The sequence below is a fragment of the Pelmatolapia mariae genome, linkage group LG8, assembly GCF_036321145.2.
Source record: "Pelmatolapia mariae isolate MD_Pm_ZW linkage group LG8, Pm_UMD_F_2, whole genome shotgun sequence".
Taxonomy (NCBI): Eukaryota; Metazoa; Chordata; class Actinopteri; order Cichliformes; family Cichlidae; genus Pelmatolapia; species Pelmatolapia mariae.
The window spans coordinates 18,106,424-18,122,682 of NC_086234.1; the positions used below are offsets into that span (position 1 = coordinate 18,106,424).

General features: G+C 42.7%; 1 protein-coding gene across 9 annotated transcripts in view; it reads left to right on the forward strand.

Moving 5' to 3' along the window:
- kcnc3b (potassium voltage-gated channel, Shaw-related subfamily, member 3b) overlaps window positions 1–16,259 on the forward strand; it is a 55,801-nt gene that overhangs the window by 6,794 nt on the left and 32,748 nt on the right. For 8 of the 9 annotated variants that reach the window (XR_010094547.1, XM_063481346.1, XM_063481345.1 and 5 more), the window contains exon 2: window positions 1,129–1,818. Coding sequence is in view for 8 of the 9 variants with exons in the window: in XM_063481346.1 (XP_063337416.1) it covers window positions 1,129–1,818 (690 nt within the window). In the remaining variant the exon portion in view is untranslated. The remainder of the gene's footprint in view (window positions 1–1,128; window positions 1,819–16,259) is intronic. The other variant, XM_063481351.1, reaches the window with a different exon arrangement.

Below are 16,259 nucleotides of genomic sequence, written 5' to 3' on the forward strand. Positions count from 1 at the left end.
CTCCTCCTCCTGCCCCCTTACACACTCTCTTCTACCCCCTTCTTCCATTACTAGAGGAGAGACAATATTACAGTAGCTGCTCGCTGTAAATGCCCCCAGTGAGAGTGCTGCATTCACTTTGTCTCTTTTTCCACCCCTCTCTCAAAAAATCACCCTTTCTCCCTGCTTTGTCCCCCATCATAAGGTCATTGTCTGAGCCTCGTTCTCCTGATTGTTCTGTCCTTTTCGACCCTTTGGTGGATTTAAAAAAACGAAAGAAAGAAAAATCGGATTTATGTCCTTTTCCTCTCACCTTTACTTCACTCCCCTCCTCTTATCTATCCCTGCATGCCATCACACACACACACACACACACACACACAGAGTACATGGGAGAGAGAACAGCAGAGAGAGCATCGGCATAACTGTGCGTTGCATGGATCTCAGTGCGGTCGGAGGGGGCTGCAGCAGTGTGTGTAGCACACGCATAGGCTGATTGAGGAGATCTAACATTAGTACGGACACTGCACTCTCGGGAGGCAATTAACACACACTCACACACACACACACACCACCGTGTCAGAGCAGCATTCGTGAGGAAAGGCGGGGGGAAAATAAGAAAGATCCCCAGATCTCCTCTATGTTCACACATGACTCTTTGGTAAAGGAGCAGGATTTCTGCATTTGTGCAGGAGGGGTGAAGCTGAGTTGAGTGGCTCAGTTAGAACACTGACTTGAGCATCAACCAGATCAGTATAGAGACCCTAAAGCTACACAGCACAGTAACTCCAGACTGGGATCTGGGATCTTCTCATCACTCTGGTGTCAACAGTCAGCCCATATGGTTGCTGACTCATGAATGTGCTCTAAGCCACCTGTTTATTGCTCTGGCATGTTTGTGTGCTCCGGTATGCTGTGCTTAAAAAAAACAAAACAACTTTGCTACCCATCAATTCCATCCCTGCTCTCCTTGTTCCCTCTGCACCTGCACAAGGTCGTCTTCCTCCCTTCCACCGGCTGATTATCAAGTGAATGATTGCACATACAGCTGGCATTAGCGTGTGATTTTTAATGTGTATTGCAATGTTGATAATCCACATCTATTTCTCCCTTCTGCTGAAATTTTCTGCCCTTTTTTCTCTCCCGCAGACTCCTCAGACTCCTCCCTCCTCCTCCTCCCTTCGGTTTCTCTCATCCTCTCCCTCCCCCCGGTCCTCTATGCTCAGTTCGGTGTGTGTATCCTCTTTTAAAGGGCGCAAGGGTGGGAACAAGTCGTCCAACAAAGCATGTTACAGCGCAGACATGACTTGTCCGTCGGAAAGCGAGAAAATCGTGATAAACTGCGGGGGGGTGCGGCATGAGACCTACCGGAGCACCCTAAAAACGTTGCCCGGTACCCGCTTGTCGTGGCTCACCGAGCCGGACGCGTTCAGCAACTTCGACTACGACCCCAAATTAGACGAGTTCTTCTTCGACCGCCACCCGTCGGTGTTTTCCTTCATCCTCAACTATTACCGCACCGGGAAGTTGCACTGTCCCAACGATGTGTGCGGTCCCCTGTTCGAAGAGGAGCTGGCCTTCTGGGGCATCGATGAGACGGACGTGGAGGCTTGTTGCTGGATGAATTACCGGCAGCATCGGGATGCGGAGGAGGCGCTGGATAGCTTCGAAACTCCAGAACCGGACGCGCCAGACGACGACCCGGCGCTGGGTGGTGCGGATGGTGACTTGAAAAGACTGTGCATGCAAGAGGACGCGAGGAAAGCGGGCTGGTGGAAAACCTGGCAACCCAGAATATGGGCACTCTTTGAAGACCCCTATTCCTCCAAATATGCCCGGGTGAGTTACCCACGTCTCTTTCAGAGGGACCAACTTATTTCTGCATAGGCTACTGTTGCATATTCTGACTAATGACATCTCAGAGTACTGCCTGAGTCATGATAAGTTTTAAAAAAACTTTTTTTTTTGTCATCCAGTTAACATTACCTGCAAAAGCAGAAAAATCAAGCCCTCGTAATTACGTGAAGAATTATGACTGCTGGCGTGTTATTTCCAACAGTATAGCTCGAGTTAAATGTTGGTGTATATAGACTTACTGCTATTGAATAATTAATGCTGATAGCGCAAGACAAAAAATGGAAAACTATATGTCAGCTGTGTTGGTAAATGGGTATTAGACGAAGTAACAGTGAAGACTGTCAATCACATTTCCACATTTGTCTCGCTATCATGATTTCCATCGTCACATTCTCCTGCTCCAGCAGGTTTAATGCATATCTGCCTCCGAACGCAGCATCCGCTGCGCCTCCTGCATCCAAACGCCTTCATTAGGTGATACTTGTCCGTTTGTGATGCACGTCGCTGTGCCGTTTTTCATGTTGGTCGTATTTATTCTGGCACGACGCCGAAAGCAAGCTTTTACGACGTCGAAACGTCAGTGTTGTACTGCATGTCTTTTCACACATTTGCCCTTGGTAGTGCTTCACTCTGCTGATTTTTTTTTCTTGTCCCAGTTGAAAGCTACATGCCTTTTACGCACGGTCCTTGTTCCTGTTACGCATAACTTACTCCTGAGCTGGGATAGCCTTTATTGTTTTCATGTAAATAGTTAATGATTTACTTGCTAAAAGCAGCTGTTTAATGGCATTTGATCACACAGGTGTAAGAGTAACAAGTGCCCCTGACTGTGGTTTGATCTGTGGGTTTGTGAAAACAGTTACATTTGGCTTCTGGTCTCCCCCCTCTCACTTAAAGGCATATCCAGCTGTTTGATCACAGCTGCTTTGATTTTGTGTATGGAGAGTTATATTCTGATCATCCTCATCTTGCTCCCTGCTTTTGCTGCTAGTGATATTTTCAGTTTTGAAGGTGTGAAGGCGAGAAACCACTGGTGCTGTGGAATGTATGAATACTGTAGGTCCACATTCTAAACCAGACAGTCGGCAGACACCTGCAGTGGTGGCATTCATGCCATCATGCTGAAAATAGCTGAGTGGGGAAAAATGTAATCATAAATCACTGCACACTCAGCAATACATACTACATCTACGTTATCCACAGATGAGACTATACCTTCACTCCCCCTGTTTTCAAAACTCACACATACATTCGCACCTCTTCTGGCGCCAGGTATAGATCTGCATACCTGACTTCAGTTCCCTCCAGAGGAAGAGAAAAGTGGCGGATGGTGACTGACACATAGTCTGGGTTTAGGCCACCTGATCTGCCTCTCTGGACTTGGGATCAGGCAGGAAGTGCTTCTCTAAGAATCGCTCTCAGATTGATTTCTCGCTACTCCAACCCTGTCTACCTCCACTCCATCCCATAGAAACAACTCACCTGGGTAGTTATGTATACAGGAAGGAGACATAGTTTGGATTTACATGCAAATTTGGTCCTAGCAAAAGGAGGCGTCATTTTTGCTGTTGCCATACCTCGGATGCAAGCTACTGTAGCTCCTGTCTAGTTGCTCGAATGCTGTGTGTTATGCTCTGTATTATGCAATGTACAGTTAAACAGTACATCTACAGGCAAAGACCACATGAATCATACAAAAACATTCATTCAGCATAATGGCTGCAGTTAGTGGTGTTGGCGATACTACATGGGTGTTAAGGTGCGATTAGTTGGATTCGTTTCAGTGCCTGCAAAACATTGGCTGTATTTGTGGGCGAATGTAGCCCCAGTTTGCTGTGTAGGTCTAATATGCCAGTGCCATACGTCAAACAGCGATGTGACCCAGATCATTCCTTTTTCTATTCCAGCCTTGCTCTTTCTAAAAGTGTCCTGTTCGGTGTGGCAGAACCTTTTTAATCCTGAGGGATCCAAATTACATGTGAAGAGACAGAGATGAAGAAGGGCTGAGAAACAGGGGGAAAAAAAGAAAAGAAAATGAGATGCTGATGTGGAAATACAACGAGGCAGATGAGAGAGAGAGACAGAGGGAAGAAGTGGGAGATGAGAGGAAATAAAGAGAGACAGGAGGAGAGACATTACTCTAATGATTTAAAGGGGGTTTGTTTGCATGGCTGTGATGTAACGCGCCAGCAATCAATGTTTTGATCGGAGCGTTCGACACGCACGCGGGGGCTTTTTCTTAATTTCACCTTCATTGCAGGCGATCGTGTGAGGCTAGCTCGTGGATTTACCGTAGTATCACACACACACACTCATGTACAAACACACACATGCTGGTTTTCTCGGTGCTGGCTTTTCTGCTGCAGTAGACGCGGGAGGAAGGAGGGGGAGCACTGGAGAAAGAGAAAAGAGGTGGAGGGGGTGGGAGTGAGAGAGAAATGGAGAAGAGGTGAGATAGTGGAGAGACATCGAGGGAAGAGGGACTGAAGGGGAGCCTGAGAGGGGTACTGACTGGCAGGAGGGGGTGCACTGAAGAAAGAGAGGTGAAAGAGGGGTACTGAGACAAACAAGGAGGGGGTGACAATCACAGAAAGAAAGACGTCGCACGATGGGGGTGGGGACCCTTGTCTTAGCGTCTTCGATTATCTGTGAAGGCTCGAGCCATCCAATTTTCCTACCCCGACCCTCTTGCCTGCCTATTGATTGATATTTTATTGATCATCCTCTCTCGTTGCCTGTTTTTAACGCAATTCCCTCTTTCTCAATCGGCTCTTAAACTCCGGGTAAGCTCGGGCTCATTCTGCGCCACTGAACACAAACGGTTAACCCATTGACAATTTTTATGGACGTATATGTTTCTCTTTGATGAGGTGTTATACAATACAATTTGCATCTGATTTCATTATTGATCCAGGCCTGGGTGACATAGATTTTCCAGCGGAGCTAAGACAGATTTTTGATCTTGGTCTGTTTATTCCCTTTGTTATTGATGTTTTCCTCAACTTAGTGTTTTAAACTCAAGTCTGCTTGAACAGCAGCGATCGCAAAAGAATAAGATATAATCTACTAATACATAGTAATGTTTTGTCAGTGTCATTAATTGTCACTCGACAGGTTGAATACATGTTAATGATGAAGACAATAACAGCTGATTCATAATTATTAGTTACCTTAAAAAATGTATGGTGTAATAACAAATTAAACAGACACTTAAAAAACACGGGACTGATGTTAAAGCCTGGATTAGGGGAGTTAATCTGAATGAATGTGACACCCAGATCAATAACACCACTTAAACATAGATCTCTATAAGAATGTTGAACTAATTATTCTTTGTACTGTTTCAAATATTTTGCTGTGTTTAAAATAATCTATTTTTCAACCTGCTATTAACTGATGGATTACCTGTTATAATCCTGTCATACAGCCCCACTGTCCCACTGGTTTTGCTGTATTTCAGTTACTTCCAGTTTCAAACCAAAAAGGGCCCAGTTGCCTTTGTCAGCAGTCTTCTGAGAAAACACCATTTGCCGCTCAGCATGTACAAGACGTCCCCTTGGCCCCACCAAATCTGACTTTGTGTGCCTGTATTTGAGTCTTTTTTTGGAAAGGAGGTGGGGGTGGGGGGGGGGGGGGGATTGTCCAGAGCCTACCTCTCCCTGAAGGTCATGTTTTGTGGTTCATTGTTTGCAGTTCTTTTCCACCGTGTTCAGTGCTGGAGCGCACAATGCTGTCATAAACACAAATTTGACCTGCCGCTATGCCACAGCCTGAGAACAGGTTGTCTCCGGGTAGAAAATGACAGGACTGGACAGAAAATAGACAGAAAGGATGTACTGACAGGCTTTTATGTAACCTAAAGCAGATCACAAGTTTATGTTGGAGACAATACATCTGAGTTAAGACTCGGTCACCAAAAAGCTATGTATGCAAAGACAAAAAAAAGGTGTTTTAGTTGTCTAATTTGGCTCCATAGACAGCAGTAGTAAAAAGGTCTTTGATAAAGTATTACATCAATTTTCAATAAAGCATGTCGCCCTCTTTTGATTTTAACTGACAGAGGATTTATACTATATACTGGGTCACTTCTAATTTAGCATAGTCTTGTGAGATTTTTTGCACCAGTTCTGTTTGCCCCAGAGCTACACAGCTCCAAATACAGAAACTCCCAATTCTGGTAGGATCTCAATGGAAACTGTGGCGAAGGTGACTGTCTATTGTCTGCAAATTCCTATGGCAAATAAAAGCCAGTTCCCTGCCACAATCGGAACAACCTGCTGATCTTAGCAGAGCAAAAATAAGTAGCCAACGACTTTTAGTGACAAGAAAATGATTATTTTTTAAACCGCATTGTCATACCATCTTAGTAAGAACTCATAAATAACTAAACATAGCAGAAATTAGGGAAATCTGTTTATGTTTCTGTGCTAAGAAATAAAAATATCGGCCCATGTATTGGATTTCTAAATCACCGCATGTCGTATCGGTCTTCAAAATCCTGTGTCGGTGGCGGGCCCAGCCTGCAGCTGAAATCCTTTATTAAGCAACAATGGGAAAATTATTTCAAAACTCTTTCAAAACTGGAGCAGTGGGTCTCCTCTGTTCCCAAGTGCTTGCAGAGTGTTGTTAAAAGAAGAAGTGATGTAACACAGTGATAAACATCCCCCTCTCCCAACTTTTTAAGAGTTCTTGCACCATCAAAGTTTAAATGAGCATTTATTTTCATTAAACCATTTTTTCTCAGAATACTAGAGAAATACTGTGTCTTATTTGTTATGTTTCCATTTATATAACATGTTTAAATACTTCTCAAATCATTGCATTTTTATTTAATGTACAACTTTTTTGGCTCCAGAGTTCAGATTCTACCTTCAGCAGTGGGAGTGATTCCCAATTACTTCCATTCAAACGCAATCCTGCTAAAAAGGCCTATTTTCCCACTTCCATTCTAGATCCCCTCCCTGTGGGCTGCATCTGAAAATAGCAAAGAAAGGGAAAGGAGGCCCTAATTTCATTCTTGATGGCAAATCTATTCTTCCATTACTGGAGAGAGGATAAGACTCTCTGCTTATATGACCATTCAGCAAATAAGCAAAAAAAACCCCCACAATTCTCAAAATACCTAAAGCTCCAAACCTTTAAGCGCGTTACCAAGTTCATTGAGATAAACTGTTTTTTCAGATCAAGTAGAGGCGTTGCTTGCACTTGGTAAATATATATTTTGTTCTGTTTCAATTTTCACTGACAAGGTTCTGTACCGCAGGCCTTCTCGTGTTGTGTTTGCATCGACGGAAGTCCCTGTCCCCTCCGTTTGCTGGCTTGTAACTTGAGCTCTCACTGTTGGCGATACATAACTGGATAAATGCTTGATGTTTCATAACAAGGACAGAAGCACGACCTTTGAATAAGCAGAAAACACCTGAGAGGGCCAAAAAGAGCCTGATGTAACCTTTGTAGTCATATATATAGGACCGCATACATTGCAGCTGTAAGTAAGCCATCTGAATGCCTACACTTAAATCTGAGGTGTAAAAGGGGAAAAAAAGAGTTGACTAAACTGAATAAATAGTATCAGTTTAACCTTTTTTTACACAAGGCCATGAGTGTCAAATTCATTTTAGTTCATGGCTCGATTTGCTCTCAAGTGGGCCAGTAAAACTGCTAATGATAACTTATATAAAACACCTCCACATTTTTCCCTTTCTTCAACTAGTTCATTCTTAAAAAGCTCACATTTATTGAACTGTGCATTAACAAAAACAGATGATAAAAGAGCCCCAGATGCCTTAAGAAACATAACTCTGGTTTATGCTACAGTCACACTACCAAGACCAAGATTATCATAGCTGTGTGCAAGCAACTTGCAGTCTTGTTCCTTTCTGATGCTTGCTTTGAAGATGGGGACCAGGTCTGCACCCACTCACAGCCAGCTGCCATTTTCAGAGTGAAATTTTCAAAGTCAAACCTGTGGGGTCAAGTTCCCAGTTACATGCAGTCTGTGATAAGACAGCATTTAACTTTGATATCTGTTACTGTCTACACAAACAGAAATTCACATTAAACAGAAGCTGATATTAACTGCTTACATTCAGAGTCCAGTCTACCAGGCGACCTATGTTATCACCTTGATTTTGAAAGTGGTTACTTAGAGGTTGAGCATGCAACACCCTAACCATGTGGGCGCACAGTTGGTCACTGCAACTACGGGTAATCTGTTCCTGAATGCAAAAATTAAAAAAAAGATAAATAAATGAAAGAATTTCTGCTTGTGAGGAGGTTCCCATTCTATTTTTACTCCAGAATTACTGAAGAACAAAACAGTTTGGGACATCTGCCTCTTGTGACATTAGCTATTTTTGCAACTTGTAACACAGGAAATGCAACACAATACATTCCTGCATTTTTCCTGCATTCCTGTGTCCCAATATGTGCCCTAACTTTCTAGAGTTTTCAATGTATATAAAGATGTGCATTTGGCAGGCAGGTTCTGGCCCACAGACCATATGTTTGACACCCCTGCTCTAGGCTAGGACAAACTAAGCATGTATTTAAGACACATTTTGGGGAATTTTATTGTCCTTATGCTTATTATTACCAGTCATAAGAGTGAAATTTAAACAGAAACAAACCGACTTTATTGAGTATTATGAATTTTCCTTCAGTTTAATTAAAACTTTATATAAGAGAATAAGTAGCAACTTTTTATCAGCAAGCCCAAATCCAGCATTATTGAACTTATTCTAGAAATCATGACTTCTAACTCTTCTTCTAAAAACCCCAAGCCTTTAAAAAGCAAAAAAAGCATTTGTTGCCCTTTTTATAACAGATATGGCCCGGACCCAACAAACAGACCTCCAGGGAGGAAGAGGTTAAGTGAGTAGGTCAAGATTTTGGGAAATATGCTTAGCCCCTGTCTTGCTGAGTGTTAGATGAGACATCTGATACCCCCCTCATGCCTGTACAGTTAATGCGGTGCTGCAGCCAGCAGCTGGTTAGCTTAGCTGTGCATCAAGGCTGAAAACAGATGGAAACAGTTAGGCCGGGTCTGAGTAATAAATACTAGCAAATTCTGAATGTCACTTAATAACACATTCTGTGTAACCTGCACAAAAATCAAAGTGTAAAAACACTGATTTTAAATCTTTCAGCTGTTATGTTAGCTATGTCTTAGCCAGGACCAGTGACTATCTGAAGGCTCTGCTGGTTGCCTGGCAACTGCTCCGAGCCAGGAACTAGACCGACACATAACCCTCTGAAAACTGTGAATTGCTTCTTATACACTTGGCCTTGTACAGCTTACACAAATGGGACAATATTGGTGACTTTTGCATGTTTTGGCATGCTCATTTCGTTACGTTTGGGACTGAAAGAGGTCAGCTGTCTCTAAGTTAAGGTTATGGCTGATGCTGCAGGCTGTAGCAACATATTTATCCAACACACATGAAAGCGGTATCAATCTCTCCGCTCTTGGCAGCTAAAACAAATAAGGGTATTTGCCAAAATGTCAAACTACAGACACGGCATCATATTTCAGGCAGAAGCATTAAGCACTTCTAATACGTTCCCGTTCTTTATGCCCGTCTCAGCCATCTCCCTCCTTCACCTCGGCCTTGGACCATTTAGCCATCCTGGTTAAGTGCTGAATCAGCAGTCTTCAGGACTGCACACACAATTAGTTGAACATTGTGGCAATTTTGCTCTCGCGCTCTCTGGGATTGGAAACATTCAGAACAGTGGCGTGGAGGAGAGCTCGCACAGTGCCAGAGCCGATTACAGTGGTAGGAGTCTGAATTCACTAAATGGGGCAAGTCTTGTCAAATCGTGCAAGGGAGCGATGTGCTCTGTAATGTAATGATCACACAAACTGCCGCATTCACATGTATGAGTAAACAAAGGAGTACACCGTGTGCACATACTGGCAGGAGAAAAAAAATGTTTTAATTGCATGCTGAATCAAAAGTCCTTTCACAGCATAAAGGCAGTCAATAATTCATAAACGATATACAGCAGTATCTGGAGAAAGTCTTAGTGTGGTAGAGAAACACGCTATCCATTTCTGTTATGGCACGCATGTTCCATTTGACTCCCTCAAACACCTGGCCGGACATACATCATTCTGAGCACGCTCACATGTACACATTGGCCTGTACACTGTAAGGGTAGCTGCCCATAAACCGTTCAGCTGAGTGTGCGCACTTAGAGCACACTGATAAATCACTTCATGCCTCCGCACGTCATCCTGTGGATCACTCTCACTCACATGTGGATAAAGCGTTAAACAAACTGAATGTTAGTTTGCTATTAAATTAAACCAAAAAAAAAAGGCTTCCCATAATCACACAAGGGTGGAATTAATCAATATTTTTATTAAGAATTAGATTAAGCCAATACAATGTAACTCCCTGAAAAAGCTTATCTTGGCTGACTATTCAAACGGAATGATAGAAATCAGAGAAATACAGCAAATTATTACATTTGAGAAGATAGTAGCATTCAAATATTAATTTTAACAACTATATTTTATCATTATATACTTTACTACCCTCAAGATTTCTTGAGGGTAGTAAAGTATATAATGCTAAAATACAGTTGTACCATATTCCATAACTCTGGATGCAAAGGAGAACCTGCCACATCTCTGCAGTCTCGAGGGGCAAATTATATTTTGTGTCATCTCTCCTGAGAGTAGAGCCTGCAAAATGTGGCTAAAGTGGAGGTTGGCAGCCATTGGGATACAACCCAAAGAGATTCAAGATTCAGGTTAGGATAACTTACAAAATATTCCCAACCAGTTCAGTTTTGGAATTTAATGTAATTATGATTATTTAATTGTAATTATTATAGAATTACCTAAAGGAACAGTTTATTATCAAATACCTTTTGTGCTGATATTCAGCGTGTGGTTATTAAGGCGTATACTTTTACAGTAAGAGGTTTGTGTCTTGGCTTGGTTCACCACACTTACGCGGCACTTAGACAGTCACACTGTATCCCTGCTCATTCCCTTGGAAAATGACATTGGACGGCGTCACTGGGACAATTCCTGTGTGACCATCTGCTTACTTGCGATCCAAGTGTCCAAGTGGCAGCAGAGGCGAGGTGGAGTGTGTGTATATGACCATTTTAAATATAAAGAGGATCTATATAAGCGTGTAAAAGCCTGATTTTGGAGTAGAGTTGGATGGAAATGTGTGCAAACATTTGTTTAGATCAGGAAATTTTCGGAGAAGTTTCCTAGCTTCTTTTGTTGTTATTGTGCTCTATGAGCAGTTTGTCATTTGCTCAGACTCCATGACGCTTCTTCTTTTTTTTTATAAGAGGTGGAATATGGACAAAGTAATGAGGCAGACAAGGGAGAGAACAGGAAGCAAGGACAAAGGAGGTTTAGAAAAATAGACCCGCTTTAGAGGCTCAGACAGTACAAGCAGGATAGGAGCGCATGGATGGAGACTGCAGGGTGAGGAACCAAGAAAAAAAGATCGACTGAGAGAGATTGGAGCTGCGTCGCTAGGAGAAACGGAAATATATGGCAAAAGAGTCCGAACCAAATACGGAGCAGACAAGAAGAAACATACATGCACTCAGTTTATCTCCATGCTGCGCCTTTCTATTTCCTTTTCTTTTTTTCCCCAGCTTAACAGGATTGCAGTGGGAATGAAATGGAGGAGACCTGAATGCTGCAGAGCATGTACGACACTGTGACGTGTCGACTAGAGAGCTGGAGAGTGTGTGTATGTGTGTGCAACAGCTTACCGATTTGACTGTATCATGTCAAGGAGTTGACTCATTCAGGGAATCTCTTGAAACAGAAGTGCGAGTTGTGATTGAATTTTTACCTGAATCAATTCCAAGAGCACTGACCCTTGAAAGTCAGCGTTTCCGGCTCTCAGAAAATAAAACATACGCAAGGATTAACCAGAGCAGAAGCTAATTATATCTCACATCCTGGGTCCAGCCATCAACGTTCTGCTCTTTCATGTCCTCGTGGATTCACGGGCCTGATAAGCATCCGTACGAGCGTGGGATGTGGCCACGTGTTTCGCGCGTTTGATAATTCAACATATGTAGCTGTCCTGCTGCACGTGCCACATTTACCAGGCCCATCATTTTCATGCCTCACCTCTCCTGCCCTTCAAATTCCGCAGTGTCCCGTGTTGGGCGGTGGGTGACCCCTTAGTAGGGGCTTTAACTGCATGTTCTTCGCTCTGTGCCACTTTTCCCCACCCGTGTTGTTTATCCTGAGAAAAAAAGCTCGACAATTAATGGAACTTGACTTTCATTTACAGTTTTGGCTTCCATCAGTTGTCAACAAAGATAAATGTGATGGAACCTGAACAGCATCCACTTATGCAACACTGGCCTGATTTTGTCTTGTGCTATAAATCCAGCGTACCCCCTTTCCCTATCAGTTGGTGGCTTTTGTCTCTCTTATATCTCAAACATGCCACTGGGCTTGTCTTCATAAGGATAACATTAGACAGTGCCATCTCTGTTAAATCTGTCCTGTTAACTTTTTTTAATCATCAGTTTTGATTTCAGATAGTTTATTTATATATTTTTTAAATAAAATGTAAAATTAGGTTTCTGTTGGACTGTTTCCTGACTGGGAGGAGTCTAAGCTGTCTGGCTGCTGGTGGTCACTTCTTACAGTGCTGTGTCGTCTTGAGCAATAGTTCACCAGGTTTTCTGAAGATTTTTAGTTGCTTTTTCACTCATTTTCAGTTCAGTGCTTCTACCTGACCATTTTCAGAGGAATATTTTTCTGACCTATGAATCCCTCAAGTGTAATATAGTCTCTAAATTCAAGAGATGAACCAGTGTGAGGTAGACATAAGAGACAATTCAGCAAATAAGAAATTTAGATCTTTAGGCTCTTTGTTACCAGCAGCCTGTTGCAGAACTCCATAATTTGTTCCTATTTCTTTACTTGAATCTATGAAAAATGGCAAAGAGAACACTTGTTAGATGCTATTAGATGAAAACTTGGCATATATCTTGGCATTATGTGAAGTGTGTAATTAAACAAAAAAACGAGGAAACTGGACAAGTGGGGGGAGAAAGAAAAATTGAAGGCCTATCTACAGCAGGCAGATGAGCAGTATAGGAAAGTCATGTCCCTAAACAATAGAAAAAAATCCACCAAGGACCAGACACAGGACCTTGGTGGATTGTGCTTTTCACTGAAGACCTGCCAGCAATGGTCTCACTGGAAGGGTGGTTGTCCAGAAGCCATTCTTAAGGAAGGGAAACGAGGAGAAAAGAATGCGGCATTACACAAGAACTGGACCTAAAAATCGGTGACAACAGGTCTTACTCAATAGAGGTGATTGCTTGTCTCATGTTTGTGCTGTGTGTCTGTGTGCACGTTTGAGGTTATGTGTATAAAAGTGTGTGTATGTTAGTTTGTCTGCCTCGGACTGAGGGTGAGAGAAAGTCATCCCAACGCTTGCTCGTTAGAATTGAACAAGCTTTGTTGTTGCCTTATATAAAGTATGTCCATCTATGTTTGCACATATTTTCACATTTGCATTTGCAAAGCATAAAGAAAAGACCGGCAGCTTAAGACTTGGCAGAGACATGGCAGTTGCTTTGATTATAATTTCTAAAGTGTAGCTGTTAAACTGCAATGTTGGAACGCCACTGTGGCATTAGCTGTATGTCAATGGACTGGATTCAAAATTATGTAATCGTGGTTCACATGGACGTATTTCATAAGCTACATAAAGTAAACTGGCATAAGTCATTCATAGTTCAACAAAAAGAAAACATACAGTTCTGAAAAATGAGGAAGGCATGTTTTCTGTGCTCTTCTCTGATTCAGACTTCATCTCTTGTCACAGTCTCCCACTTCACGTGTCGGTAAAGGGAGCACTCTCCTGACATTTTAGTTTTGGTGTTTCACTCTTTTTTTCTTCTCTTTTTTCTTTTTGATGATCTTGGACTAAAAGAAACAAAACCATCAATTTCAGTATTGCTCTGCAGCAATGATGATGATGATGGCACAAGTGAAGGCTATTTCCGTTACCCACCCAAGGTTATACTCGCCCTGCACGCTAAGTGGTTACTTTGGAAGTCTCTGAGTGATGGCCGCGGTCGTTCACCTAAGATAATAGATTAATCACCCGATCCCGGTCTGAGCCACTGCTCAGGTTGCCCTTCAGGAGAGGGTTCTGTATTTCACATCGTTCAAATGTTCATTTTTCATGCCTCATTCATGTGCAGATTTCAGATCATCCTTCAGTGTCTCCTTATCAGTGCTGACTCCGCAGCGGCGGTCCCCCCCCTCCATTTGCTTTGCCCTGCTGGGAAAGACTCCACGTTCCACCGCTCCCTGATTGTCATACTAACACTAATCAAACAAAAGCCTTGTTAACGAGAAGCGAAATCCTTTACCTGCCTTTATGTATCACTGTCAAGGTCACGCGCCTTTAACTTGATAAACTAAAGCCTTTGATTGGACAATCAGCGTCTGGACCAAATGATCACAATTTGGCTCTTGCTCCTGTATACATTCAGCCCTCTACGCCAGCTGTAGGAGCAGTATTTGGCTTGGTCTTGTCCTTGGTGCCTGAAAGCAGAGGCTAACGCAGTGGTTGTCATGGTGACACAGAGCCAGGCAGGGCTGTGGTAATACTGTAATGATAAAGCTCTTCTGGATGGTGCCGCAGTAAACACAGCGCCACTAGGGTCCCGTTAAGGAAGAGCGCAGCGCACCGCCGTGCATGCAAAAATGCCTGTAGGGCTAATATCAGCTCCGACAATCTCTCCTCGGTTATATCGCTTACATTCGTGCTCTCCCAGCACCTCCTCCTTCCTCGCTCCCTGTCTCTTTATTGCAATCTCACTCTCCGCTGCCCCTCATTGTCTTCTCTCCTCTGCTCTTTCCTTTCCTTCTCCTCCACCTCCATTCCTTCACTCTCCCTTCTTCATTCATCCATCGAAAACACAATCAACGCTCGCCGTGATCAACTTCCTTTCGCAGTTTCTCGCTCTCTCTCTCTCTCAAAAGGCTCTTCTTTTCATTTGCTCCTCTCTCCATCTTTGACTCCCGCTCTTTTAAATTTATGTTGATGATCTTTCAAAATCTAATTTCGGTGTCTAGAGAGTCAGGAGGAAGGTGGTGGGGCGGTGTGGTGAGCTCGATTGGACCTTGAAGGTCATTGTTAGCTTTAATGTAGGGAATTGACCACATTGCACCTGTGCCTGTAAGTGCCACGCACCGAGAGCATCGTCCGGAGTGCACACCTTCACGTTGCTGTGAGGACAACAGCAACAAAAAAAAGGGATGGCGGGAGAGAACAAAGCGCCCAAGGAGATAAATAAGTGTGAAGTGACAGATTGCTACTCCTCCTTTTATCATCTTCTTCCACTTCTCTCTCTCTCTGTCTCCCTGCTCATCCCTCTCCATCACTTCAATGCAGTGCTCATGCAGCTACCACTTGCTATCTGTGATCAGCAAGTGTGCGCACACACCTCCTGTGCCCATAGGCTGTTTGTCTCTTTCACATTGTGAGTCATGTCCACACACGCACACGTTTGGTGCCAGGAACTTACACCAACAGATGTATATGCATCGAATGCACGCACAGGCTTTGCAGCTGTGTGCTGCAGGCTGATTTGATGAATAGATTTAAGCAGATTTTATTAATGTTCAAGCAGTTTGAGTGCTTCTCTGTCCCCCTCAGAGCCAGAAAACTCCTGCTTGCCATGTTGATTGAGTAGTATTGATTTGATGTTCGCATCTACTGTGCAATCTACTGTACTCTGCTGCTGTAAATACGGCTCGATTTACTCACTGAAAACATGAATGGACCTTTGTTTTATCAGGAGCAATAATTGATTGTGGCTTTTAGCTCATCTCAGTCAAATTAATTGCAGTACTTTTGGTTCAAGCTGCCAGGGTAATGAAACCCAAACCCAAATGTGTCTTTGCATTTTGTTGCTGCTGAATACGTTTATCTGTCATTGTTAGGTCAAGCTTTCTCAGTACAGAGTGCTTTCCTCTGTGTATAAGATTTCCTACTAGGAAAAACATCCAACTCCAAAAGTTTAATTCAATATGAAGCAAGAAATTTGCTAGTAAAGAAAGGAAGATGGAAGAGTCAGTAAATATTGTTGTTTGTTAAGTCAAAGAGTGAAAAACAGTCATTTTACCCAAGAACTGTGACTCGTGACTCATATGATGCTTAATTGAGTCATCATTATTTTTGTAATGAAATCATCTTTATAGCACAAAACAGCCAGAACATGGCACGAAGACTCACTCGGACATTTAAAGCATGCACATTCTTGTGGTCCATCTTAATGGCAGTTTCATTTTATAAATTTATAAATTTATATTTGACTCTTTTATATTTATGATATTTATATATCATTATATAACAGAAGTCAATGTGGTTAACACAGATGATAAAAACATACAT